Source organism: Bos grunniens, chromosome 5 (genome assembly GCF_055505025.1).
Source record: "Bos grunniens cultivar Pamir isolate PY7600 chromosome 5, Bosgru_T2T1.0, whole genome shotgun sequence".
Lineage (NCBI taxonomy): Eukaryota > Metazoa > Chordata > Mammalia > Artiodactyla > Bovidae > Bos > Bos grunniens.
Window position 1 is genome coordinate 31470341 of NC_141169.1, and position 26787 is coordinate 31497127.

Genomic DNA, 26787 nt, shown 5'->3' on the forward strand with positions numbered 1-26787 from the left:
AATGAAATTCATTCATCACTATCACTCTAGTCAAGCCACTCTCACTCCTTACCTGGTCTACAAATAACAGTCTCCTGACTGATCTCCCTGTTTGTTCCACTTGCTCCTGTTTCTCTCAAACCCCAGTCCATTCTCCACAGTCAGAAAGATCTTTTAGAAACACAATTCAGATCATGTCATGCCCCAATTTACTTAATGACACCATCAACAGCCATCACCAGCAGCTTTCTAGGTATTTTGAATTAGCCCAAACTACTTTACAGGGGCTAGCACCTGCGATCCTCTTAGACTTCATCTACTTTAGGCTAACTGGCTTTCTCTCTCTTTTCTGGATTTTAACAAACTTATTTCCATTCTAGTGCTGGTGGATTCTTCTGTCTGAATCTTTACCTAGCTGGCTCCTTACTGTCATTTGAACTTCAGCTTAAATGGGGCTTGTTTTGAAATGAAAAGTCACTAATTTGTGTCACTCATGACTAATCCAGTCGTTTCTTACCACAGTTCCCCCCCCCCCCTTTATTTTTATTTATTTGGCTGCGCAGGGTCTTAATTGCAGCATGTGGGATCTTAGTATCCTGACCAGGGGTTGAATCTCCGCCCTCTGCACTGGGAACGAAGAGTACTCTGCATTAGACCACCCAGAAGTCCCTTGTAACACTGCTTTTTTTTGTTGCACTTAATATTATCTAACATTTACTTGTTTATGTTTGTTTCTTCCCAACTGAATTTTAAGCTTGTGAACTCAGAGACCTTATCTATTGTGTTCATCACTCTATCTTCAAAGATAGAGCAATAACTAAAACATATCAGATCAGATCAGATATATGCTTAATAAATATTTGTTGAATAAATAAATGCTTTGATTGTAATAACGATAACAGCTAAACCTCAGAGGACTTGGCCACAAATTCTAACAATTTTTCAAGGAATAAGAATCGCAGTTCCGAAGTTAGATCCTGGAAGACTACAGAAACCTGACAATAAAATATCTGGGGCTAAAGTTTGGAGGGGGATATATTAAAACTTTGGCCTTTTTCCCCTACCCAAGGACTCCGGAGATCTTGGAAAAGGGAGACCTAGAGTCTTTTGACCATAAATTCTAGCCCAGCCACAACGCTTTTCCATCCACGATTCTTTGCAGCCACTATTACTCGATTGCAAACGCGCAAACACCTCTAGGACCCCGGGTTCCTTTCTGTTTCTTTATGAATGAACCGGGTCTAGTGTGCGCATGCGCAACTCCTTTTTCTCCCGCTCCACGTGAGGCCCGCCCTTCCCTCCTGCTAACGGCTCCGCCCCTATCCTTTCTAATGGACCAATGGCGAGCGGCCTGGGGGGCGGAGCCCTGAGCGGCGCGGCAGTGTAGTTCCCCGGTCGCCCGGCTCCCTCGCCTTAGTCTTGCTGTGTTGTGATCACGTGGCCAGCTCCGGGCGCGGCGCTTGTTTTGGTTTCCCTCTAGCTTGCCCCTGGCAGCTTCAGAGTGAGCGACTTTCCCGTGCCGGTTGCCACACCTGACTGCACTGCGACTTTCTCTTCTTGGGGCTCTCTCAGCTCCAAGTTCTGCAAGCCCCTCGGGGCCGGCTCCTGCCATGCCGTTAGTTCGCTACAGGAAGGTGGTCATCCTCGGATACCGTTCTGTAGGTGAGTCTCCGTCTAGGGCAGAGCACCAATGCACCGCGGCTTTGTGGCCAGAGGAGGCGCACTGCCGCGGGAAGGCGACCCAGGGAGAAATGGTGGCATCCTTAGAACCAGCTTGTAGAGCGAGGACTGAAAGGTTGGAGTGGGAAAGGCTGGGGTGGTGGTAGTGTTCAAGGCGGCAGGAAGCTGGAGCATGGAAGAGTTAACATGGGCTTACGGCTTGAACATCACAGTGGTCCTCAGTGTACGTTACTCTGGGGGGTGGAGGTGGGGGCAGGATTTGATGGCGGGGGCGCGGTCTGGGTGGGGCAAGTCTCAGGTGTCGGATGCAAGGCTGACTGAATCCTGGGGAATCCGGATCTTCCCAGGAGTTGGGTGGGGAAAGACAGCAGGAAAGGCTTCCTGCGTCGCTCCTGTATGCATCCGGTGGCCAAGGTGCAGAGACCTGGGGCGAAAAGAGGGTGAAGGAGTCTAAGGGAAAGCATTGCATGGGGCATTCACAGGCTAGGATGCTAATTCGGGGTTTCCTTTAGTCCAGGGCCACAGCCCAAAAGGACAGAGGAAATGAATGTGGATGGGTGATTTGGCTACAATTACCTCTGCTTCCCACAGGGAAGACATCTTTAGCACATCAATTTGTGGAGGGCGAGTTCCTGGAAGACTATGATCCTACTGTGGAGAATAGTGAGTAAATTTCTCCCCTTGGGGTGAGGTAGGGAGGGCTTGGGTGCCCCCCCCTCCCCCCCCCCCCCCCCCGCCGCCAAGGCCACACTTTGGGATTTTCCGGGTGCCAAAGGGATGATTTAATTAGATATTAAATCTAATCTCTTCTCTATCAATCCTGTTCTGTGAGTGGAGCTAGAGTGTGCATTTTCCAAGATACTGAGTCCAGGATAGTGCATGTGTAGACAATAAGAAGCCTAACATTGTATCTTAAGTTTCCTGGAGAGCTCCTTGAACCTGGCCCATCTGTGTTAATATATAGGGGCACAGATTGCTCACCCTACAAGGCACCTCACAGTCAAGTTTTCTTTTCTTTTCAGCTTACAGCAAGATAGTGACTGTTGGCAAAGATGAGTTTCACCTACACCTGGTGGACACAGCAGGGCAGGTACCAGTTTGGGGTAGGGTGTCTAAATGTGGCAGTTCAGTCCTGGGAGATGAAGTCTGGTAGCCTCTGAGGCTCATCTGTAAAGTAGTATTAAAAGAAAAGCATTTTAGCAGTATTTCAGTGTGCAGTGCTGTTTGGAGCTACTCTATAAGTACTTGTTGGATAGAAGTGACTGGAGTAGGGAGTGCCACAGGGAGGGTCCCCAGGATGCAGCCCAGCAAACTTGGCCATCTGAGTCTTGTGAATCAAGGTATTGATGTTTTTATTTCTTGTCAGGATGAGTACAGCATTCTGCCCTATTCATTCATCATTGGGGTCCATGGTTATGTGCTTGTGTATTCTGTCACCTCTCTGCATAGGTAAGTGACCAAGGTTGAGAGTGGGGGACTTGGGAGGACCTGAGGGCTGTCCCAGAATAAAATTGTAAGATTCTTTTCTTGTGTTTAAAGCTTCCAAGTCATTGAGAGTCTGTACCAAAAGCTACATGAAGGCCACGGGAAAACCCGGTACGTGCCACAGGGGATAAAGACATAGTGTGGACACCAGGGAAGAGGGAGGGCAGAGGGGCGTATTGATCCAAATTAAGGAGGAAGCCGGGACATAGATCCTATCTGGTTTGATGGGGAGTTGTCCAGCTATGAAGTGAAGGAGGTTGGGGTCCATGGGGAACAGAGGGGATTCTGTTGTAACTGCTGTTTCCTCCCAGGCTGCCGGTGGTGCTGGTGGGAAACAAGGCCGATCTCTCTCCAGACAGGTATGGAAATCTCTGTAGCTTAAGGCAAAGGAAAGTGTGTAGGAATCAGTCAGGCTCTTGTCCTGGCTCTGCCACTGATTTGAACCAGTCGTTTTACCTCTTTGTTTCTAACTTGAAGGTTAAGACAAAATGATCCTTCTATCTCAAAAGCTATAATTTCATATTTCAAGCCTTAGTCCTAGGCTCCTTTGTTTTCTTGTATTTTCTTCTTTCCCAAACCTTCTCCCAAACCTTGGAATGAGATGAGTCAGAGGAAGTCTAGTTTCTGTAAAGATTTTTCAGAGAACATGGGGCCTATTGCTATTCTTCATTTTCATGTCCTGAATTTGCTTTTAGGGAGGTCCAGGCTGTTGAGGGGAAGAAGCTGGCAGCATCCTGGGGTGCAACATTTATGGAGTCATCTGCTCGAAATAATCAGGTACTGGGCCTGAAGAGTAGGAAGGTGGTGGGGGTAGCAGTGTTTTTCTTTTTATGCCACTGCTTGGTGGTGGGGATGGTGGGGGAGTGGGGCATTCACCTGAGAGTTGGGTGGTATTGGCAGTGAACTCAACCAATTTTTTTTTTTGCCCTGAATCCTTATCCCTTGCAGCTGACTCAAGGCATCTTCACCAAAGTCATCCAGGAGATTGCCCGGGTAGAGAATTCATATGGACAAGAGCGCCGCTGCCATCTCATGTGAGCCCAGAGATGAGCTCTTGAGCAAGGGGCAGCTGCCTTGATTCTGCCCCTGGTACTTTCCAAGCTCCAGTGGGGGCGTGTGGGGGCGCCCTCAGGACTTCACGGGTTTGTTTGGTTGCCAGCTGTGTCCCTGGCCCTCTAGGCACACAGTGAGGTACCCTCATGTTTGCACACTTACCCAGGCTCCAGTGGCCTGGTTGTCCATGTTTACAAAGAGGCAAGGATGTCTCATGGGCACTGTCCTCTAGCTCTGTTTTTGCTAAATATATGAACTGTGATAACCTATGGGGTTGGTATATGAGTCCTGGGCATTGTTTATTCAGGACCCAGTCTCCTCTGTAGGTTTTGGGTGTTGGCTGGGTGAGGGGAGCTGGGGACTCCTGAAGCAAAGCTGGCTCCCAGGAGTGACAATGTACATATGCAAATAAACTGAGAAATCTTTTTGTAATTGACTTCTCTGTGTCTGGGGAGCACTCAGGGCCAGTATCTTCTTTTCTAAGGAGTGATGACTGTGGCCTTTGGTAGAGAATCAAGGTTTTTACTCCTCCAACCTTGTTCCTATTCCTTACCCCTAATTCATTCAGGACCATCACCCTAAGACTTACTACTTATTTTTCCCAACTTTCTTTTCTACCCTGTTCTCCCATACAGGTAACCAACTGACTGCCACTCCCATCCAAATTTGTAGGCTCTCACAACCCCCTTAACTACAGAAACACCGCCCTCTAGTGGCCAGCTGCCACATGCTGCCCTAGCTTCCCTCCTGGGGCCTTGGGATTTGTTGGAACTCAGAGAGGATACGTTTGGGTTGGAAGAAAGACCCTTGTTCCTAATGATGTAACAACTGTGAAGTAGTGTGAAGGCAGGGACTAAAGTGTTGCAAAGATTTTAATTTTTTAAGAGAGTTGAATAAAGGAAGGAATAATGCCCCGATCAACCCTCACTCCCTGCCCCTTATCTCTTCAAGTGCCTTTCATTAAAATAGATGTTCTTTGCTTTTTTCATACCTTTCACACTTTTGAAGTTGTGTTACCTTTTCCAGGTGTCAAAGGCTATTGCTTCTGTTCTTGTTGACCCACCACCTCAGTAGGAGGATGGGTTCAGCTAGGAAAGTTTGGTCCTAACTGCTTTTACCCCCACCCCCTCCCCAGCAGCCCTAGGTCCTAAGTGGCCTAATACCTCCTGCAACGACTTATAAGGGTGACCTGAATGGTATCCTTCACAGGAAAGGCATAGAGTTCTGCCAACTGGGAGAGCCTGAGGTACTCTGTCAATGCACTTAATTGGGAAAAATGGACAAAATCCGGGTGTGATTTTTAGCTATGACCTTGTTATGGCCTGGCTCCCGGCTAGTTGGGCTTATAACTGGGGGTGATGGTCTGTCATGCTTGTTTTTAAAAGTCCTGCTGGCAGCTTCTGCATCTCTGATATTGAATCTAAAAAGAAATAAGGGCTGCAGAAAAAAGCATATTCCAAAGAGCAATCTCTTAGGGGCTCAGGAATCTCTTTAGGGTTCTCATCACTCTCTCTCCTTACACTAATATTAGGTCTTTTTGCACATCAGACCTGGAATTCTCATTACAGGTATCTATACTATTGTTATGTCCATGAGGTTTGAAATGGAATAACAAATATCAGGTTTTTGAGAGGCATATCAAACAATCTCAAAGCCTGATAGTAGTAAAGAATAGTGGTTAATGGCTGGGTTAAAAAGAGTTCCTCTTCCACTTAACTGTGTGATGCTAGGAAGATACTTAAACTCTCTGAGCCTCTGAACCTCTCTTAGTGTCTCATTTACTATGTGTAGTTAAACCTTCCTCATAGGATTGAGGTAAGAATAAAACTAAGGTGATATATGAAATGCTTAGCATAGGTCCTCATACATAATAAACCCTTAAAAGATGGCTATTGTGTATTATTTGAGGTTTTTCTGGTGAGGATCTGCCTCCTGGCCTCTGGGTGCAGAAAGTAGGGAGAGGCCTTCCATTTACAGGTGAGGAGTTACTGCTGGACTTTTTTTGCTGAATTAGACCTGAATGGTCAGTGCAGAGCATATGTCAGTGTTTGGCTAGCCAAGACATACCTAGTCCTGATCCCTCCTATGACTCTGGCCAGTAGGCATTTAGGTCTTCTGCACTGTCCAATATAAAAGCTACAAGTCATATATTGCTATTTAGTTTTAAAATTTTTAAAAATTAAAAGTTCCTCAGTTGCACCACTTACTTTTCAAAGTACCCAATAGCTACATGTGACTAAGCCACATGAATGTATAGGGCGTTTCTATCATTGCAGAAAGTTCTATTGGACAGCACTGTAAACCCCTTCCCACAAAACCAGCCCTGCACCTGGTTTGTGTCTTTCTCCACATATTAAAACAAAAATTTAAAAAATATTTATATACACATACACACATCCTAGGACAAACATGGCCATTGGCTTGCATTACGGCAAGGCTCAACTTCTCACTAGATGTGGTTTGTTGAACAATTTTATGTATTTTAGTGTCAATCTCTTCATCTGTAATATGGACATAATTCCACATTAATTCATAACGAGGGTGAGGAATAACTAAGAATATTTTAAGTATCCAGCGCATTTGTTAATTTGTCTCCTCCTGTCTATCCCGTGGGTAGACTTAATGCAGAGAAATCATTCCAACCCTTTCTCATCCAGACTAATTGGTGGCGGGGGGTAGGGGGAAGGGGGGCGGGGGGGGGGCGGGGGGGTGTCCCTGCAAGCTGTTTTGGGATCTTGCGTAGAATAACAGTACTCTAGCCAAGTAGCAAGGCTACAAGTTACATGCCCTCTGTTTACTGAAAAGGCGGGGGGGGGGGCGGGGGGGTGCTGGGGAGCACAGGCCCTGAAGATTCGGAAAGAAGGGCTGGGGCTGGGAGCACCAGGGAAAGGAGGGGAAACTCTGCATTTCTGTTTTGACAGGGGAGGTGATTGTGGAGGCACTAACAGTCCTCTTTCCTCTCGAGGGGGGTTGAGAGCCAGCAGGAACGACTAGGGACTCGTTCCGCTTTCCTTTAGGCCCCCGAACGTGGCAGGAACCCACCCTTTGCAGCGCCAGGCGCCGTGCCTCACTTTCTCCATTTGCGGACTCCAGTTCCCAGGATGCAGAGCAGCGGCCAATCTCCAGGCTCTTCTTCCATCCCCCTCCCGGGAAAGATTGCTCTTGGCCAAGACAAGGGGCAGCTAAGAGTTTCAGGGACCGATAACTCCAGCGAAACGGAATTAGAAAGTGTCCAGAGTCCTAGTTTTACTAGCCTGGTGGTAAAGGAGGCAGTTCCAGGTCTGGGGCGAAGAGGAGGGGGGCTTCATTCCCACGTGTCTGCACAGCGGCCGGCCCGGCGCAGTCGGGGTTAACCTATGGCGGAGGGATCCCGCTGCGTGTGCGTAGAACTGCAGAGTCACAGCCTTTCCTCCGAGAGGACCGAATCCCTCCGCCGCTCCGCTCCAACACAAAATAGGGCCGCGTCTTCTCTTTTCTCCCCTTCTGGAGTGGGGTTCCCCGGGCAAAAGGGCCACCCGGATCTCGCGCCGGAGGCTTCCTGAATCTTCACGACCGCTGCCGAGATCTCGGGCCAGGAAATAGCCCCTTCGCAGGAACCACCCTACCGGCCGAACAGGAGGCGGAGGGGGGGGGAGGCGGAGCGGCGCCGCGCTGCACTACTTTCCTCTCCGGTTGCAAATGGCTGCCTCGTTCCCCACTTTCCGCTCAGTTTCCTGACCCCCCGGCGCCGGGAGCCGGGGTTGGGCCATGCACCTCTAGGCCCCCCGCGATCACAGCCAGCCGGGGGTCGAGGGGGTGCCGCCGATCTGAGCCGGCCAGGCCGGGGGCGGGGCAGCTCCCGAGGCCAGAGGGGAAGGGAGGCGAGCGCAGGGCCTGGAGCGGCCGGAGGGGAGCGGGCAGAGGGCTCGCACCGCCCGCCCCTTCCTCTTCCTCGCCCACCTACCCTCCTCCCTTCCCCAGGGGGGAGCAGAAGGTGGGGGGCTCGAAGCCGCCGAGGGAGAGTGCTCGGGGTCGAGGAGCCCAGCACTGGGTGTGTGTCAGGTTCAGCCCCGCGGCCCCGCCGGCTCCGTGTCGCCGTAGCTCGCGCGGCCCCGGGGCGCCGGCCCGAGGGGGAGAGGGGTTCGGCGCTCCTGCGAGGGTCTCACGTTCCATCCGGGCCCGGCGCGGCGGCGCGGCATTCCTTCCGGGCTGCTGGGGAGGCGCCTCGACGTTCCATCTGGAGAGCCTCGACGTTCCGCCCGAGCCCGGCGCGGGCGACCGGGGCGCTGGCCCGGCCCTAGGACTGAGAGGCCGCCCGGCGACGCGGATGCGGAGCCTGCTCGCCCAAGATCAAAGCCACCGGTGCTCTCTTTGTGTCCGCTCGGGATTCGCCGCCTTGGGGCTGTCCATGGAAACCTAAACTGCTGGAACCCGAGGCAGAGAACCCTTCTTCGGCTTCTTGCTTTTTTTGAGGGGGGGGAGGGTGGCCACTCCGACCTGGATTTACCGTTCTTGGCCCCCTTAAGCCCCCCCGTGCGGGGGGCGGCTGTGATCGCTCTGGCGGTTGGAGGTCGGGGAGCGGCCCGGGCTCTGGCCATGTTCTCGGATGAGGATTTCTGGATCGCCCTGTGAAGAGGTGAGTGAAGTCCGCCCGGCCAGGGCCCAGAAAGGGTTGGACTGGGGGCATAGCCAGATGGACTATCTTGGCCCGAGCTGGCCTGTAGGTTGGAGAAGGGGGTGCCAGAGCTGAGGAGGGTTCCTTTGGCAGGGTCTGTCAAGGGAACCTGAGCCAGTCGCCAGAGGAGAACCGAGGCCTGGTGTCCTGGGGTGTGCCTCTTTAAAGACTGGGGGGTTCAGGGAACCACGGGAGTTTGGGAACCTGGCCAGAAAGTCTCTCTGCCTGTTTATTTTTGTGTTGGGGGGAGCTCTACTAAACTAGGACCCAAGCCCTGATGCCAGCACCAATCCCAGTCAGCTGCTTCTCCTTCAGGGTTCCTTGTGGGCCTTGGGAATAGAACAACTTGGGAACGGGGGTAGGGTGCCACTGCCAGGTCAGACTTAGTGCCAGGTTGGACTTTAAGGTTGTTCTTGCTCATCCGGGCACTGAGAGCAGTCTCTGGGAGACTCAAGGAATCCTGATTCCTGCACTAGGCCTTATTTCACTGTGCATGGGGCAGAGTGGAAACTGACTATTGTGATGAAGGAGGTGGCTGGGGCAAGAAGGAGGCGGGGCTGGGGGCAGCTCTGGCCTTGCTGGTCAACTTTAAACTACCCCTGCCTGGCAAAGTGACCCCAACGAGGCCTAGTGCTGTCTTAGCCTGCTTTGCTTTCCCTCCTCTTGGGATGGACATAATCTCTAGGGGATTATAGAGGAGGCCGTTGAGATTTGCTCCCTGTGAATGTGGGCTGCAAAAAATGGCTTTTGTCTCCTGCTTTCTCCGGGCCTGGTCGCCCGTAAGTCTCTGGCCAGTCCTGCAGGGCCCCTCCCAGACCTCGCCAACCTTTTTCAGTCAGGGAATGTTAACTAGTCCTGTGATCCTGTCCCAACCCTGCAGAATAGGGTGGCCGGTACCTCTTTGGAGGAGAAATGACCTGATAGGAGCATGTCTCTGAAGCCAGTGTTTTCAGCCCTGGCAGGAGGTGTTGGGGAGAAGGGGTGTGTGTGTGTGATTGCATGAAGGGTGCAGCGTGAGCCTCTGGACCCTGGGCTGGGACAGCCCCTCTCACAGCTGTCATGCTGCCCAGCCAGGATTTGGCTGCTGTATTTTGCTCCCTCACTTTGTCTCCTCCAACATACAGAGGCTCAACCACTTTGAGCCTGGTCTTGGAAAAGACAGAATAGGGGTTTGCCCTTGAAAGGTTTTGGGTGGTAATCCTGAGGTGAGAGGTGGCACAGGGGTGCTGAAATGAGGCTAGCTGTCACCCATGCTGTCTGCCCCTGCCTCCTGTGGAGGGCCTCTCCGGCTGTCTGTCCCTAAAGAACTTCCTTAAGAGACACCACTCCTTTTTGGCTGTAGCTGACCCTAGAGTGACCCAGGGATATAGTTCAGAGGGTCTCCAGAGCCCCTGTTGCCATTTGGGTTCTTCCCTGGAGGGCCAGCCCAAAATGGGGGTGGGGAGAGGTGTGGTTTGATTCTCAGGCTGGGAACCAGGAAGTCCTGAAGTCCTACAGAAGAGCTGTTCACTCAAGGGCCTGCTTCAGCCTTTCACCTCTCCAAGCCTCCATTTCCCCTTTGGCTGGCATAATGGAGCTAAAGCTTTTGGTCTGGGATGGAGGCAGAGGGGAGAGTGGGTTGAGATGAATCTCTGCCTTCTTTCTTGCTGTCCTGGGCCTCTTTAGCCTGGAATCAAATGGACCCACCATGGTTTCACTCGCTAGATCTGTGTTTCTCTAGGATCCCTAGTTCCCTTGAGGAATCCTGGCCAGGCCTTAGCCCAGTTTAGACCCAGGGAAAAACCCTTGGAGTATATGTGTGTTTCTGGTTTTGAATGCTGAGACAGGGGAACCTGTGGTTTTTATTTGTTTGGATCTGTTCAGGGGCCTGACAACTCGGACTCAGCATTGGTGGGGGAGGTGCTGGACTGTCCAAAGGGAAATGGGACTCCTTAGAAGAGCCTCTGGATTCTCTGGTCCAGCTTGGAGGACACTCAACCCTTGGCTTATCTCTCATCTTCCATGATCCCATAAATGAGGCTGCAGCTTTGGAGGATGTTGGTACTGTTTCCCAAAGCTAGATGCAGGTGGTTTCTGCACCTCCCCAGGCAGTGCCAGCGTTACCAGTTTGAGAGGGCTGCGCTTGTGGGAGGGCGGAGGAATTCGTCCCTCTGGCCTTGTGTGAGGCAGTCCTCCCACCCACTGCGCTGTCACTGTTGCTTTTGATTTCTTGCTGTTTGTGACTCCTTTAGCCTCAACTTTGAGAGTACAACAGTTGGAAGCTCTTGGGGATATTTAGTGGTAAGGTACCACGAAAATTGCACATGTTTAGGAAACTTTGAAGCCTTCTGGGTGTGGTCAGGCCTTGAGTGGCTGAATAGGAAGAGGAGCCTAGCTGGTGCCCTGACCTCCAACCCCTACTTCACATAGGTGGCTTCTGGGGGGCCCTTGAAGTGCCAGAGCATCTTTTCTCTGGGCTGGCTAGATGGCCACCCTGCTTTCCTTTTAGGTGTGATTATGTGAGTGACAGTTTTGGGAAAGAGATGATCTGGGAGTAAAGGTAGCAGGTATCAAGTGATACTTCACTTTCCCAGTCTAGTAGAATCTAATAGTGTAAAGGGAAAGGAGTACAAATTGCCCTTCCTGTGGCATGTCCCATGAGGCCCATTGCCAGTCTTTGGAAATGGAATATTAACTCAGGGAAAGAGCACTGATACTGTGGTTCTTAGGTGATTGATTTATGGATCCTGGGCACCTTTGAGGATTCCCCCAGCCTCATCTGCCCCATGCACTCAACCCCAAGTGGCTGACTGGGGTATTTGGTGTGGGGAGAGAGGCTTGTCTTTACAAAGGTTGGTGTGGTCCTTCTGGTTAAATAAGAGGAGTGGAAAAGGGGAGACAGAAAATTCTCAAACTTTCATTTAGAGTTCTGTAACCTGCTCCACCTGCTATGGGAAAATTATACTTTATATAGTTTCTCTGCTTAAGCCCCTACCCTTCCCACTAAGAGCGGTTGGCACCTGTCCCTTTCTTCCCTTCTTCTATAGGACCCCTTTCCTCTTCCTCAGCTCTGTAATTCTTTACTTCTCTCTTTTTTGTACTGTGTTTATTAGTTTCCTCTGAGATTTAGGAAAATATGCCCAAAGGTGTGTATCTTGACCTTCTTAGGTATAACTTTAGTGTGTTTCATTTGGCTCTGGGATAGGCAGGCATATCTTAGAAGAGGGGACCGTTACCCCCCACCCCCATAGTGTGTGTGGAAACCCTGCCTGATGGAAGAGGAAGGAAGCTGCTTTGCTGTGTCCTGCCCCCGTTTAGAACAGCTCCAAGTGGCTGTGTGCTTCCTGAGACTACAACTCCCAGCATGCCTAGCGTCAGGCCTGGCTACACATGCTCAGTAACTCTTAAGGCCCCTTCTGTTAACTTCTAGGGACATCTAAGGAGGAAGGGCAGTTGGCGTTGCTAAGGGCAACGACCTGAGGCCTTCAGGCTGGGTGAGAACTTGAGCTCAGTCATGGCAGGGGCCAGGGGGTGGGCCTGAGCTAGATTTAGATGGGCAGTTGGTGGGAAATTGGGAGTTTCTTCTGTTATGATTGGAATATTCTGGTTGAAACCAGTGGAGGTGGGGGAGATCCATCCAAAGCTGGGATTTCGTTCCAGTAACATGTTCTACATCTTGCAAGACCCCAAATTTGGTCTCCAGTAGAGGGATTTCAGCTGAACTCAGACTTCTTGGTTTATGACTACTCCTGGGTTAGCGCTGAAAGACCTCTAGGATGGTAGCTGACTTGAGAACTGAGGGAAAAGTCCAAGGGATAGGGCCTGCCAGAAGCCAAGAACTCAGATGTGAGGCAAAGAGGGGTACTAGATGTAGCTTGTGGGTGCTTCTGGTTGTCCTGGGAACTCTTAGGCAGGAGATGGGAAGTGGACCCCCCCGGGAATTCAGAGTGGAAGAAGAGGATATGTGTTTATTGGAGGGGAAGTAGACGGTGGGACAAGGATTGGGGAGAAGGATTTTCCTTGTCATTAGTACAGGAGTTTGTAGGTGTGATTTTGCTCTGATTTCTATAGGTTCTAGATAACATTAGCTGCCTTCTCCTCAGGATTTGGAGGAAAGTGTTTAGTGGGAAGATTTCCTAGACAAATAGATATCTCTTGGCTCTGACAGGTCTCCCCGAGAGGGCTCTGCCCAGTCGGAGAGAGGGATGGACAGCCCGAAGCCGCCTGGTGAGGATAAAGATTCGGAACCAGCAGGTGGGTAGGACAAACAGTGGGTTTCTGTTCTTCCCAGGAAATCTTAGATTTCTGGTCCTAGCACAGGGACAGAAGCTAAGTCTGTCTGATAGACAGGTAATAATTGAAGGACTTTGTTCTTTGGGACAGAAGTTGAAATGTCATCACTGTTATCCACCAAGGGTTTTGGGTAATCTCATGGGTCTGATGAGTGGACTGGTATTAAACAGAGGATAATGGCTGATACATGTTTTTTCTCTGTTCATTCAGCTGATGGACCTGCAGCCTCCGAGGAGTCAGGTGCCACTGAGCCAGACCTTCCCAAACCACATGTTGGGGAGGTCTCTGTGCCCAGTTCTGGGGGTCCCCGGCTTCAGGAGCCTCCCCAGGACTGCAGGTAACTAGTTTGGGGAAATGAGAATATAAGGATGTATGAAGACTTGATTTGAGCATCTGGGGCTTTCAAAGTGGAAGATTTAGGAAATGAGTGTTCAGGAAGCATAGGTGTGCCAAGTCGTGGGGTTGTTGAGGGTGCAGGACTGGCGTGGTGCTGATGCTTGTGTGTTCACAGCGGGGGTCCGGTGCGGCGTTGTGCTCTCTGTAACTGCGGAGAGCCCAGTCTACATGGGCAGCGGGAGCTACGGCGCTTTGAGTTGCCATTTGACTGGCCCCGGTGTCCCGTGGTGTCCCCTGGGGGGAACCCAGGGCCCAGTGAGGGAGCGCTGCCCAGTGAGGACCTATCACAGATTGGTTTCCCTGAGGGCCTGACACCTGCCCACCTGGGAGAACCTGGAGGTAAGGGAAGGGAAGTGGGGTAGCTGACTTGGGGAGGAAATGGGGTAAGGGCTAGGTGGTCCTGAACCAGGGGTCACGTTCTTGTTAACTGTTTTCCCTCTTTCCACCTATAAAGGGTCCTGCTGGGCTCACCACTGGTGCGCTGCATGGTCGGCAGGCGTATGGGGGCAGGAGGGCCCAGAACTATGTGGTGTGGACAAGGCCATCTTCTCAGGGATCTCACAGGTGGGGCGGGGGCCAGGGAATGGCACAGGCAAAGGGCAGGGTGGGCAGAGGGCATGCTGGGTTAGAACTGGTGCCTGGCCTGTGGCTCTGGAGAGAGCTGGCCAGTCCTGAGGCTTTGTTTCCACCCTGGCAGCGCTGCTCCCACTGCACCAGACTTGGTGCCTCCATCCCTTGCCGCTCGCCTGGATGTTCACGTCTTTACCACTTCCCCTGTGCAACTGCCAGCGGTTCCTTCTTATCCATGAAAACACTGCAGCTGCTATGCCCAGAGCACAGTGAGGGGGCCACACATCTGGGTGAGGAGTCCCGCCCCTTGGACAGGGGACACGTGAGGGTCCACGGCTCCTGGGGTTTTTATGCTCTGCAGAGTGCTCTGAAATCTGTAATTACGTGCTGTCAGTCTGCCCCATGAAAATAGGCTTGAACTCTGAGTGCAGTGGCTCTGCCTGTCTCATTTACCGTGGTCTCTGCAGTACCTGGGTTTTCCAGGTGGCACTAGTGGTAAAGAACCTGCCTGTTAGTGCAGGAGAAGTTAGAGACGTGGGTTTGATCCCTATTTGGAAAGATCCCCTGGAGAAGGGCATGGCAACCCACTCCAGTATCCTTGCCTGCAGAATCCCATGGACAGAGGAGCTTTGTGGGCTACAGTTCATGGGGTCTCAAAGAGTCAGGCACGACTGAAATGACTGAGCATACATGCGCGATGTAGTGCAGTGCCTAGAGCAGTGCCTGGTGTATGTTAGGCAGACACTTACAAACTTGGTTCATTCTGTGTCTGTGGAATGCCAGTTATGTAGACAGCACTGTGCTGAGTCCTGTAAGGAATCCATAGCTGACCTGTGTCATCCTTCCCTTCCTACTGCAGAGGAGGCTCGCTGTGCAGTATGTGAGGGGCCAGGGGAATTGTGTGACTTGTTCTTCTGTACCAGCTGTGGGCATCACTATCACGGGGCCTGTCTGGACACTGCTCTGACTGCCCGCAAGCGTGCTGGCTGGCAGTGCCCTGAATGCAAAGTGTGCCAAGCTTGCAGGTAAAAGTGGGAGGGCAGAAGGGAACCTTAGGTGAAGCACAGGTCAGGGTTGAAAAGGAGGGCAGGGAGAACCCTGTTATGTGCCCCCGCAGGAAACCTGGGAATGACTCTAAGATGTTGGTCTGTGAGACGTGTGACAAAGGATACCATACCTTCTGCCTGAAACCACCAATGGAAGAACTGCCTGCTCACTCTTGGAAGTGCAAGGTGAGTGTGCCCCAGTGCTCCTTACTCTCCCTAATTCCACTTCCTGCAGCGCCCCAGGTTTCCCCTTTGGGACATGCCCTGTGCTCTTCTCCCGTCTCTGCGTCTCTGTTGTCTGACCAGTGGCCGTTTTGCTTGTTCCCTTCCGCTAGGCATGCCGGGTGTGCCGGGCCTGTGGGGCAGGCTCAGCTGAGCTGAATCCCAACTCTGAGTGGTTTGAGAACTATTCGCTCTGTCACCGCTGTCACAAAGCCCCGGGAGGACAGCCTGTCAGTTCTCTTGCTGAGCAGCACCCCCTGGTCTGTAGCAGGTAAGTGGTGTGGATTGGCAGAGGTGGGGAGGGGGCCTGGGAGGTACTGAGATGGGCAGGGGCTGTGTTCAAGCAAACAGCCTTTGAGAGGAGGGCCATCGGGTGAGCAGTACATTCTAGAGCATCCATGCCTCACCTCTGTGTGCTCTAGAGGGGTCGGTAGGTGATGCGAGTCTGCTTCCTGTGCCCTCTGCAGATTCTCACCCCTAGAGCCTGGCGCTACCCCCACTGATGAGCCCAATAGTCTGTATGTTGCGTGCCAAGGGCAGCCAAAGGGTGGACACGTGACCTCTATGCAACCCAAGGAACCGGGGCCCCTGCAATGTGAAGCCAAACCACTAGGTGAGTAGGGTTTGAGGGTTCCTGAAAGTAATCCCCTTCTATCCTGCAGCAAGGGCCAATCTCTGCTTTGCCCCGACCCTATACTTGCTGTGGGGGTGCAGCTGAGCTAGGTAGGAGCAGAGTGTGTTATGTCTGCAGGGAGAGAAGGGGCCCAACTTGAGCCCCAGTTGGAGGCCCCCCTAAATGAGGAGATGCCACTGCTGCCCCCACCTGAGGAGTCGCCCCTGTCCCCACCACCTGAGGACTCACCCACGTCCCCGCCGCCTGAGGCATCGCGCCTGTCCCCACCGCCTGAGGACTCACCCCTCTCTCCACCGCCTGAGGAGTCTCCTCTGTCTCCCCCACCTGAGTCACCACCCTTCTCTTCCCCAGAGGACTCCCCCCCACATCCCCCACTCGATACACCCTTACCCCCACCACCTGAAGCGTCACCCCTGTCCCCACCACTGGAGGAGTCTCCTCTGTCCCCTCCCCCTGAAGAATTGCCTACTTCCCCACCACCGGAAGCATCTCGCCTGTCTCCACCACCGGAAGAGTCACCCATGTCTCCGCCACCTGAAGAGTCACCTATGTCTCCGCCACCTGAGGCCTCTTGTCTGTTCCCACCATTTGAGGAGTCGCCCCTGTCCCCTCCACCCGAGGAGTCTCCTCTCTCCCCGCCACCTGAGGCGTCACGCCTATCCCCACCGCCTGAGGACTCACCCATGTCCCCACCACCTGAAGACTTGCCTATGTCTCCCCCGCCTGAGGTGTCACGCCTGTCCCCCCCGCCTGAGGAGTCTCCCCTGTCACCGCCACCTGAGGAGTCTCCCACATCCCCTCCACCTGAGGCTTCACGCCTGTCCCCTCCACCTGAGGACTCCCCTACATCTCCGCCACCTGAAGACCCGCCTGCTTCCCCACCTCCGGAAGACTTGCTCGTGTCCCTGCCGCTGGAGGAGTCACCGCTGTTGCCACTGCCTGAGGAACTACGACTTTGCCCCCGGCCTGAGGAGCCACACCTGTCCCCTCAACCTGAGAAACCACGCCTGTCTCCTGCACCCCAGGAGCCGCGTCTGTCCCCCGCATCCCAGGAGCCGCGTCTGTCCCCTGCACCCCAGGAGCCGCGTCTGTCCCCCGCACCTGAGGAGCCACGTCTGTCCCCCGCACCCCAGCAGCCGTGCCTGTCCCCTGCACCCGAGGAGCCGCGTCTGTCCCCCGCACCCCAGCAGCCGCACCTGTCCCCGGTGCCCCAGCAGCCGCACCTGTCCCCTGCGCCTGAGGAGCCACGCCTGTCCCCTGCGTCCAAGGAGCTGCGCCTGTCCCCTGCATCCCAGGAGCCCTGCCTGTCCCCCGCGCCTCAGGAGCTGCACCTGTCCCCCGTGCCTGAGGAGCCACATCTGTCCCTTGCATCCGAGGAACCACGCCTGTCTCCCCAGCCTGAGGAACCATGCCTGTCCCCCCGGCCTGAGGAACCGCGCCTATCCCCCCGGCCTGAGGAACCGCGCCTGTCCCCTCGGCCTGAGGAACCGCGCCTGTCCCCTCGGCCTGAGGAACCGCGCCTGACCCCCCGGCCTGAGGAACCACACCTGTCCCCTCGACCTGAAGAGCCCATTGAGGAGCCAAGCCTGTGTCTTGCATCTGAGGAATTGCCCTTACTCCTCCCACCCAGGGAGCCACCCTTATCCCCTGTGCTTGGAGAGCCGGCCCTGTCTGAGCCTGGGGAACCACCTCTGTCCCCTCTGCCTGAGGAGCTGCCATTGTCCCCATCTGGGGAGCCATCTTTGTCACCTCAGCTGATGCCACCAGGTAAGGGGCTCTTAGTACCCTGTTACTCTGGGATGGTCTTTAACTCTTTATGGCACATCTAATCTAAGAGCTTCTCTTTTCCTCCAGATCCTCTTCCTCCTCCACTTTCACCCATCATCACAACTGTGGCCCCACCAGCCCTGTCTCCGTTGGGAGAGTTAGAGTACCCCTTTGATGCTAAAGGGGACAGTGACCCTGAGTCGCCACTGGCTGCCCCCATCCTGGAGACACCTATCAGCCCTCCACCAGAAGCTAACTGCACTGACCCTGAGCCTGTACCCCCTATGATCCTTCCCCCATCCCCAGGCTCCCCCATGGGACCGGCCTCTCCCATCCTGATGGAGCCCCTCCCCCCTCGTTGTTCCCCTCTCCTCCAGCATTCCCTGCCTCCCTCAAACTCACCTCCTTCCCAGTGCTCTCCTGCCCTGCCGCTGTTGGTTCCTTCCCCGCTGAGTCCCATGGACAAGGCAGTGGAGGTCTCAGAAGAGGCTGAGCCACAGAAGATGGAGACTGAGAAAGCCCCAGAACCTGAGTGCCCAGCCTTGGAACCCAGCCCTACTAGTCCTCTTCCATCTCCTCTGGGGAACCTTTCCTGCCCTGCACCCAGCCCTGCCCCAGCCCTGGATGACTTCTCTGGCCTGGGGGAAGATACAGCCCCTCTGGATGGGACTGACACTCCTGGTTCACAGCCAGAGGCTGGACAGACCCCTGGCAGTTTGGCTAGTGAACTTAAGGGTTCTCCTGTGCTCCTGGACTCTGAGGAGCTGGCCCCTGTGACCCCTATGGAGGTCTATGGCCCAGAATGCAAGCAGGCAGGGCAGGGCTCACCCTGTGAAGAGCAAGAGGAGCCACGTGCACCAGTGGCCCCAACCCCACCTATTCTCATCAAATCCGACATCGTTAATGAGATCTCCAATCTGAGCCAGGGCGATGCCAGTGCCAGTTTTCCTGGCTCAGAGCCCCTGCTAGGCTCTCCAGATCCCGAGGGGGGTGGCTCCCTGTCCATGGAGTTGGGGGTATCTACAGACGTTAGTCCAGCCCGAGATGAGGGCTCCCTGCGGCTCTGTACCGACTCGCTTCCAGAGACTGATGACTCGCTATTGTGTGATGCTGGGACAGCTATTGGAGGAGGCAAAGCCGAGGGGGACAAGGGGAGGCGGCGCAGCTCCCCAGCTCGTTCCCGCATCAAACAGGTGAGGGGCTATCCAGCCGCTGGGTGTGTTTGATGTCCCGTCACTGTCAGAGGTACGGTTCTGTTACTCACTGATACCTTCCCACCTGACTTATTGAATCCTAGGTTCTCAGAGGGAGAAGGCAATGGCAACCCACTCCAATACTCTTGCCTGGAAAAATCCCATGGACGGAGGAGCCTGGTGGGCTGCAGTCCATGGTGTCGCTAAGAGTCGGACATGACTGAGCAACTTCACTTTCACTTTTCACTTTCTTCCATTGGAGAAGGAAATGGCAACCCACTCCAGTGTTCTTGCCTGGAGAATCCCAGGGACGGAGGAGCCTGCTGGGCTGCCGTCTATGGGGTCGCACAGAGTCGGACACGGCTGAAGCGACTTAGCAGCAGCAGCAGCAGCAGGTTCTCAGAGATTCTTGAGTTCATCTTGTTATTTTATTAAAGAGAACACCAATAACAGAGGGGAAAATAACTTGCCCAGGTTCTTGGTTACTCAGTCAATAGAATCGGTACTAGAAACTCAGATCTCTCAAGCTACTCTTTTTTTCTTACTGTATAGTACTATGTTGGCCACTCTTTCTTGGAAGATCAGGAGTGGTTTGGACCAGAGCTTCTACCTGTTGCTACCCTAGAGTTTGGGCTTCCTCTCTGGCCCTGACTGGGAAGCTTGGTCTTTGTTACCTGCCATGCTCTGTCCCTTTGTCTCTTCTCATGCCGCTAAGCCTATGGACCCCACCTGTTAGCCCTCTACTTCTCCTGTAATCACCCATTTCCCTCACTCAGGGTCGCAGCAGTAGTTTCCCAGGGAGACGCCGGCCACGTGGAGGAGCACATGGAGGACGTGGGAGAGGACGGGCCCGGCTAAAATCAACTACTTCTTCCATTGAGACTCTGGTAGTAAGGAGAGGCCTCCCATCCCCCAAACATGCTTCAGCTGGCCCCTTCAAGATTAAACACCCTTTAAATCCTGCCAGTCCCCTGCACGCTCTGCCTGCCTGCTAGCCTAGGGCTTGTCCAGCTATGTCTGTGCTCCTTCTGTCCTCTTGGTCCCCAGGCTTCTCTGAAATGTGATGTTGGGCTGAGGCCCAGTTTGGGAGCTGGGGTGTTCTTCTGCTTCTTAGTCCTGGCTCCTGGCCTTCATCTTAGCCGGGGGTTTATGCCGCCTTCCCCCAACACCAAAGAGGAAAGCAGCTTAGTCGGGGCAGATTTAGCTGCCTCACTTTGCACAACTCTCTGCCTATAAGGTTGCTGATATCGATAGCTCTCCCAGCAAGGAGGAAGAAGACGATGATGATGATACCATGCAAAATACTGTGGTTCTCTTCTCCAACACAGACAAATTTGTGCTAATGCAGGTACTGTACTTGACTCAAGTAGTCCCATCTTCAGCAGTAAGACCTGGCAGACTGAATGCCAGGATGGCATTTGGATATATGTGTTTTGATGGGAGGGTAAATGAGGAAAACCAAAGACCTACTTCTTGGAATACTAGAAAATGAGCTTGACACTGAACTGGGAGCAGGGAATGTAGCAGTGAAAAAGGCAGAAACGATTTCTGCTCTATTGAAGCTCCTAGTCTAGGAACATGAGTAATCTTGAAGCTACAGAATTTGTCGTGTATGTTACTGTGATCCTGATCAGTCTTCACCCACCTTGTCTTTCACTTCTCATTACCTCTATCCACGGTAGGCTGTATCATTTCAGATTACCTGATCAGACGAGCAGGCAGGCTAGGAAGGAGCAGGGTCCTGTGATGGCTCGCTGTGTCCTAATGCAGGGATAGGCTTTTGGTTCTCTGACTCTCTCCTGTCAGATTAGTGTCATAGTCAGTCACGGGGACTGAGTGGTGCTGAGGATGTGAGGCGGGACACTTGGGTTTCTGTGTGTTTCCCCAGGACATGTGTGTGGTGTGTGGCAGCTTTGGCCGGGGGGCAGAGGGCCACCTCCTTGCCTGTTCCCAGTGCTCTCAGTGCTATCACCCTTACTGTGTCAACAGCAAGGTGAGTTCAGAGCTCCAGAGATCTGGTCTGGGGAATGGGATCAGTTATTATTTATCCTAGGTCTCTTTCCTGGCCACTCTACTTAAAGTGGTCACTGGTCATGGAACTTGTTCCTCAGTTTCCAGTGGCTGTCAAATTCATCTTGGGAAAAATGTTTTGGAAAACATAGTGGTCTTATAAGTTTCTTTGTGATAGGTCATGACTTTCTAGTATAATTGAGTACATTGTATAAATTGTGAGAACTTTTCTAGTAGAAAACGTGGTCTGGATATAAAATATAAAATCAGCACCAAACACATGTTCACAAAGAGAAAGCAGTTTTTGACTCAAGCATGATCAGTCATTTTGGGGTTTTCATTAACATTTAGAACTTGTCCACTGCTAACATTCACTGACTTGGAGCAGTATGTTCAAGAAAAGCTGGGGGAAATACAACCTGGGTAGTGAAAGATCTTAACCAGGCAGTGGCTGGGTGAGGCTGTTCTTTGATCAGCGGAGATCCCTGGAAGCCTAAGTTTAAGAGCCATTATTTTAGGGGTGAGGGTGCTCCGTGTATCTTCCCTGTGCTCAAATGAAGGTCTGGCCTGGGTATGGGGGTCCTCCAGCCCCACCTGTATAAGTCCCAGCACCCCTGGAGAGGTCTGCCCTGCCCTCTGCATCACCCCCTGAGGAATTGCCATCTCCTGCACCAGATCACCAAGGTGATGCTGCTGAAGGGCTGGCGTTGTGTGGAGTGCATCGTGTGCGAGGTGTGTGGCCAGGCCTCAGACCCCTCCCGCCTCCTGCTCTGTGATGACTGTGACATTAGCTACCACACGTACTGCCTGGACCCCCCACTGCTCACCGTGCCCAAGGGTGGCTGGAAGTGCAAGTGGTAAGGAGACTAGCAACGTCAGATGGGCCTGACATGTTTAAGAGTGGGTATGATGTTGAATACATGGCTGAGGCTGGGTTTAGAAGGCCAGGCTGGTTTGGGTACTCTGGGTAGGTCAAGTATTGAGGGTCTGTCTTTCTGCCCGCACCAGGTGTGTGTCTTGTATGCAGTGTGGGGCCGCCTCCCCTGGCTTCCACTGTGAATGGCAGAATAGTTACACACACTGCGGGCCCTGTGCCAGCCTGGTGACCTGCCCTATCTGTCACGCCCCCTACGTGGAGGAGGACCTGCTGATCCAGTGTCGCCACTGTGAACGGTGAGGGTGCCCGTCTCCCCCAGATAGGCCCCCCCGCTGCTGTTTTCAGCCTTTCGTTGTTTCTGTTCACCTCCTCCTGTCTCCTTTCAACCAGGTGGATGCATGCCGGCTGTGAGAGCCTCTTCACAGAGGATGATGTGGAGCAGGCAGCTGATGAGGGCTTCGACTGTGTCTCCTGCCAGCCTTACGTGGTCAAGCCTGCTGGTGAGTCCCGGGTGCTAGGGAGAGGGGAGGAGGGGTCAGCGCAGGGATGTTTTGCTCTGGGCCAGGGCCTCCAGCTGTTTGTCCTCTCCACAGCGCCTGTCGCGCCTCCAGAGTTGGTACCTATGAAGGTGAAAGAGCCTGGTGAGTCACAGTAATTCTGAATGCCAGTGCCAGAGAAGACCCTTAGACACTTAGTCCAGCTCCAGTCCCCCAATTTTATCTTATTTTTCACAGAAAAAAAGCTAAGACCCAGGGATGTTGAGTGACCTGCCCAAGGTTACCCCGTAGGTCAGTGGTGAAGTTGTGGTGACACTCAAGGCCTTTAGGTTCCAGGCAGAATTCCATTCACCAGCCAACATGGCCTTTGTACAGCCAGACTCTCATTTTCAGAGAACACAGAACTCTTTCTGAACCCTGCTCTTTTTCCTTAGTGAAGGAGCTCTCCCACCTCCATCCATCATGATGTGGGCACTGCTCCTGGCATCTGGGGCACGATGAGCTGGCATTCGGCAAGGAGGGGTGGTCCATATAGCCAGAGAATATATTTGGTGACCTGAGGGTTCATTAGGAGCAGAGTCTAGCTTCAGCAGCCGCTGTCTCTCAGACCCCCTCGGGTCACTGAGAGAGCACTCAGGTCTCAGCTGGTGCCTATCAGTGGTCTCTCTATAGCCCTCAGATCCCCAGTCTGGACTTCAGTCTGTTGTCTCTCATTGCTCTTGTCCCAGCTAGGGACTTAGGCCGAAACTCAGAGTCCCAGTTTCCCTGGGGCTCCATGGAGTCACGTGCTTTCCCCCTTTGTGCAGAGCCCCAGTACTTTCGCTTTGAGGGCGTGTGGCTGACAGAAACGGGCATGGCGGTGCTGCGTAACCTGACCATGTCGCCTCTGCACAAGCGGCGTCAGAGGCGTGGACGGCCTGGCCTCCCAGGCGAGGCGGGGCTGGAGGGGGCCGAGCCTTCAGAGGTCCTGGGCCCTGATGACAAGAAGGATGGTGACCTGGACACAGACGAGCTGCTCAAGGCTGAAGGTCAGCCTAGGGGATCTCGGGGAGCACCAGAGTTCTGGGATCACGCCTGTGAGAATTGAGTGTTGGGTCAGGGCAGCATTGCCACTCCCAGTCACCCTTGGGCCACTGTGGGTCTTGTCCGATGGCTCTGTGACAGGGAACTCAACTGTTCTTTTTTGTTTTGCCTGTGTTGTCTTTGTTGCTGCACGTGAACTTTCTCTAGTAGCTGTGAGTGGGGGCTACTCTATAGTTGCAGTAGACAGGCTTCTCATTGTGGTGGCTTCTCTTGTTGCAGAGCATGGGCCCTAGGGTGTGCGGGTTTTAGTAGTTGTGGCTCACAGGCTTAGTTGCCCCTTGGTGTGTGGGATCTTCCTGGACCAGGGATCAAACCCATGTCCCCTGCATTGGCAGGCAGATTCTTAACCACTGGACCATCTGGGGAGTCCCCAGTTCTCTGTTCTTAACTGACAGGATGACAGGGTTCAAAGGGTCCAAGCCTCTGACCTGTCTCCATCTCTTCTGTCTCCATACACAGGTAGTGTGGAGCACATGGAGTGCGAAATTAAACTGGAGGGTCCTGTCAGCCCTGATGGAGAGCCTGGCAAAGAGGAGACCGAGGAAAGCAAAAAACGCAAACGCAAACCCTATCGGCCTGGTGAGGCCCTGGGATGTGGGTGGGGTGGTGAGGGGCAGCTTACCAGGTCCCCAGCGGCTTCTTAGCCTCAGCTCTGCCTCCTTACAGGCATCGGTGGTTTCATGGTGCGACAGCGGAAATCCCACACACGTGTGAAAAAAGGGCCTGCTGCACAGGCGGAGGTGTTGAGTGGGGATGGGCAGCCCGACGAGGGTGAGACGGGTGAGGGCTCCAGTGGGGCCTGGGAGAAGGTGGGGCTCGCAGGACCCGTGGGACACTGCCAGGGAGGCTGGGGGCAGGGGTGCTCTCAAAGGGCCAAGGAGGTAGTGGGCCCAATTGGTGTCGGGGGAGAATAGGCAAAAAGTGTCCCCAGGCCAACCTGGGAGCAGCGTGTTCACAGTCCCCAGAGAGGCTGACCCTCCTGTTGCGTCCTCAGTGTTGCCTGCCGACCTGCCTGCCGAGGGCTCTGTGGACCAGGGCTTAGCCGATGGGGATGAAAAGAAGAAACAGCAGCGGCGAGGGCGCAAGAAGAACAAACTGGAGGACATGTTCCCTGCTTACCTGCAGGTGGGTCTTAGTCTCTGAGGGCCACTGGCCAGGCTCCTGGCCTGCAGGGCCTGAGAAAGCCTATTTATTTCTGCTTCCTCCCACAGGAAGCCTTCTTTGGGAAGGAGCTGCTGGACCTGAGCCGGAAGGCCCTGTTTGCAGTTGGCGTGGGCCGGCCAAGCTTTGGATTGGGAACCCCCAAAGCCAAGGGCGATGGAGGCTCAGAGAGGAAGGAGCTCCCGACCTCACAGAAAGGTCAGTCATGTGGGGTAAGGTAGTCTGAAGGGGTCCAACTTCACTTTGTACTTGGAAGCTGGTAAGAGATTTTGGTGGGAAATGGGCTGGTCTCTAGGAGTTGAGGATTGGCCAAGGGCCTTGGCCTTGGTGCTGGGGTCCTGTTCTGGGCATCTTTGATTGAAGTGGGGCTGTTGCTCATAGGAGATGATGGTCCGGATGTTGCAGATGAAGAATCCCGTGGCCCCGAGGGCAAGGCTGATACACCAGGTGAGGGCTGCTGGGAGGACTGGGTGCCATCTTGGTTTTGCTTCTGTCAACCTGTTCTGCCCCTGAGCACCATCAAGGTTGGAGGCTGAAAAGTGTTTCAGGCCTTCTGTGGTCCTTGCCAGAGTGGCCATTGTGGTGCCTCCACACCGACCTTAGCTGATGGGCTTTTCTTGGCAATTGCAGGACCTGAGGATGGTGGCATAAAGGCATCCCCGGTGCCCAGTGACCCTGAGAAGCCAGGCACCCCAGGTGAAGGGATGCTTAGCTCTGACTTAGACAGGATTCCCACAGAAGGTGAGGCTGGGACCCACACTCTTCATGTATAAGGGTCCTTTCCTCTGCCTGAGGGACTCGTTTATATAGCTCCTCTGGTGGGGAGTCATGGGCACCTTCCCTGGTATCCCCTGAGCCCCCTAGTCTTCCTCAGCAGCATGTTTCCTTGATCCCTCACAGAACTGCCTAAGATGGAATCCAAGGACCTACAGCAGCTTTTCAAGGACGTTCTGGGTTCCGAACGAGAGCAGCATCTGGGTTGCGGAACCCCTGGCCTGGACGGCAGCCGGACACCGCTGCAGAGGCCCTTTCTTCAAGGTGAGCCGATGGGGGTGGTTTGAAGACTGGGTGGGCAGGTACCATCAAGCCTGCCTCCAGACTGGGCCGCTTGCTCCCTCTCTCTGATCCTATGCCTCTTGTAGGTGGACTCCCTTTGGGCAATCTCCCCTCCAACAGCCCAATGGACTCTTACCCAGGCCTCTGCCAGTCCCCATTCCTGGATTCTAGGTTGGTATTTGTGCTTAACCTCTGTGGGCAGTCCCTTCCCTCCAGTGGGGCCACACTGGGGGAGGGAATGTTGGACTCGCGGGTGCTGCTGTGGCAACCCCTCCCTCCCTCTGCTGCCTTGCTAGTGACTGTCTTCTGTTGGGGCAGGGCAGTAGCCTGGGGACTCTGGGCAGTTTGTCTGGGGTGGGCTTGGCATCCCTGCCCTCTGTGACTCTCTGCCCCTGCGCCCCAGGGAGCGCGGGGGCTTCTTTAGCCCGGAACCCGGTGAGCCAGACAGCCCCTGGACAGGCTCGGGGGGCACCACGCCCTCCACCCCCACCACCCCCACCACGGAGGGTGAGGGCGACGGGCTCTCCTATAATCAGCGGAGTCTTCAGCGCTGGGAGAAGGACGAGGAGTTGGGCCAGCTCTCCACCATCTCACCTGTGCTGTACGCCAATATTAACTTCCCCAGTCTCAAGCAGGATTACCCAGGTACCTGTGGGACAGAGCAAGGGAGACAGCCTGCGACATGACCAGCGCAGGGGTCACCTGCCAGTTCTTCTCTCACACGTCGTCTCTGTCCTCCAGATTGGTCAAGCCGCTGCAAACAAATCATGAAGCTGTGGAGAAAAGTTCCAGCTGCTGATAAAGCCCCCTACCTGGTGAGACAGAAGGAGCCTGGAGTGGCGTGGGAAATGAGTCATAGGCAGCGTGTCTTCGGGAAAGTCACCTTCATTCCTTCTACTTCCCACTTTCATGGCAGCTGGGCCAGTAGGGGTTGGCTTCTGTGTGGGGAGTGTGAGGGCATGGTGAGGGAGTGGGACTGGGCTTGAGACTGAGTCCCAGCCTCAGGCTGTGTCCTCTGTTCCTCAGCAAAAGGCCAAAGATAACCGGGCAGCTCACCGCATCAACAAGGTGCAGAAGGTGAGTGGGCTCAGGGTGCGCAGGGGCATCCAAGTCTGGTTGTGGGGCAGCCTCCCTGAGGGTGGGGGTCAGAGG

The 26787-nt window shown here is 53.9% G+C and overlaps 2 protein-coding genes across 16 annotated transcripts in view; both read left to right on the plus strand.

Moving 5' to 3' along the window:
* Positions 1 to 1330: 1330 nt before the first annotated feature.
* Positions 1331 to 4629, plus strand: RHEBL1 (RHEB like 1). 4 transcript variants are annotated; one of them, XM_086399667.1, is made up of 8 exons: positions 1331 to 1641; positions 2251 to 2322; positions 2682 to 2749; positions 3026 to 3108; positions 3199 to 3255; positions 3456 to 3503; positions 3840 to 3921; positions 4093 to 4629. In XM_086399667.1, the coding sequence occupies exons 1-8, from the start codon at positions 1590 to 1592 to the stop codon at positions 4180 to 4182; spliced, it is 552 nt and encodes a 183-aa protein (XP_086255793.1). In that variant the 5' UTR covers positions 1331 to 1589; the 3' UTR covers positions 4183 to 4629. The 4 variants fall into 4 exon arrangements, with proteins under 4 accessions (XP_086255793.1, XP_086255795.1, XP_086255794.1 ...); XM_086399668.1 differs by lacking the exon at positions 1331 to 1641 and adding an exon at positions 1690 to 1882; XM_086399669.1 differs by lacking the exon at positions 2682 to 2749 and having other exon boundaries at positions 1357 to 1641.
* A 2990-nt stretch (positions 4630 to 7619) lies between these two features.
* The window catches only part of KMT2D (lysine methyltransferase 2D), a 40379-nt gene continuing 21211 nt past the window's right edge, over positions 7620 to 26787 (plus strand). For 5 of the 12 annotated variants that reach the window (XM_086399651.1, XM_086399659.1, XM_086399660.1 and 2 more), the window contains exons 1-31: positions 7620 to 8812; positions 12999 to 13084; positions 13334 to 13460; positions 13635 to 13858; positions 13974 to 14083; positions 14217 to 14379; positions 14949 to 15114; positions 15207 to 15321; positions 15471 to 15628; positions 15825 to 15970; positions 16109 to 17758; positions 17846 to 18951; positions 19728 to 19841; positions 20189 to 20299; positions 20840 to 20944; positions 21637 to 21818; positions 21970 to 22134; positions 22229 to 22338; positions 22432 to 22479; positions 23142 to 23363; positions 23878 to 23997; positions 24085 to 24198; positions 24413 to 24543; positions 24630 to 24777; positions 24961 to 25026; positions 25210 to 25320; positions 25480 to 25617; positions 25722 to 25806; positions 26039 to 26280; positions 26377 to 26450; positions 26662 to 26712. In XM_086399651.1, the coding sequence (XP_086255777.1) occupies positions 13036 to 13084; positions 13334 to 13460; positions 13635 to 13858; positions 13974 to 14083; positions 14217 to 14379; positions 14949 to 15114; positions 15207 to 15321; positions 15471 to 15628; positions 15825 to 15970; positions 16109 to 17758; positions 17846 to 18951; positions 19728 to 19841; positions 20189 to 20299; positions 20840 to 20944; positions 21637 to 21818; positions 21970 to 22134; positions 22229 to 22338; positions 22432 to 22479; positions 23142 to 23363; positions 23878 to 23997; positions 24085 to 24198; positions 24413 to 24543; positions 24630 to 24777; positions 24961 to 25026; positions 25210 to 25320; positions 25480 to 25617; positions 25722 to 25806; positions 26039 to 26280; positions 26377 to 26450; positions 26662 to 26712 (6351 nt within the window). In that variant the 5' untranslated portion in view covers positions 7620 to 8812; positions 12999 to 13035. The remainder of the gene's footprint in view (positions 8813 to 12998; positions 13085 to 13333; positions 13461 to 13634; positions 13859 to 13973; positions 14084 to 14216; positions 14380 to 14948; positions 15115 to 15206; positions 15322 to 15470; positions 15629 to 15824; positions 15971 to 16108; positions 17759 to 17845; positions 18952 to 19727; positions 19842 to 20188; positions 20300 to 20839; positions 20945 to 21636; positions 21819 to 21969; positions 22135 to 22228; positions 22339 to 22431; positions 22480 to 23141; positions 23364 to 23877; positions 23998 to 24084; positions 24199 to 24412; positions 24544 to 24629; positions 24778 to 24960; positions 25027 to 25209; positions 25321 to 25479; positions 25618 to 25721; positions 25807 to 26038; positions 26281 to 26376; positions 26451 to 26661; positions 26713 to 26787) is intronic. The other 7 variants (XM_086399653.1, XM_086399657.1, XM_086399662.1 and 4 more) reach the window with 5 other exon arrangements.

Coding starts and splice junctions, on each gene's coding strand:
- RHEBL1 (XM_086399667.1), top strand. CDS start 1,590: ATGCCGTTAGTTCGCTACAGGAAGGTGGTCATCCTCGGATACCGTTCT. Junction 3,256..3,455: donor GAAGGCCACGGGAAAACCCG/GTACGTGCCACA, acceptor GTTTCCTCCCAG/GCTGCCGGTGGTGCTGGTGG. Junction 3,504..3,839: donor GCCGATCTCTCTCCAGACAG/GTATGGAAATCT, acceptor ATTTGCTTTTAG/GGAGGTCCAGGCTGTTGAGG.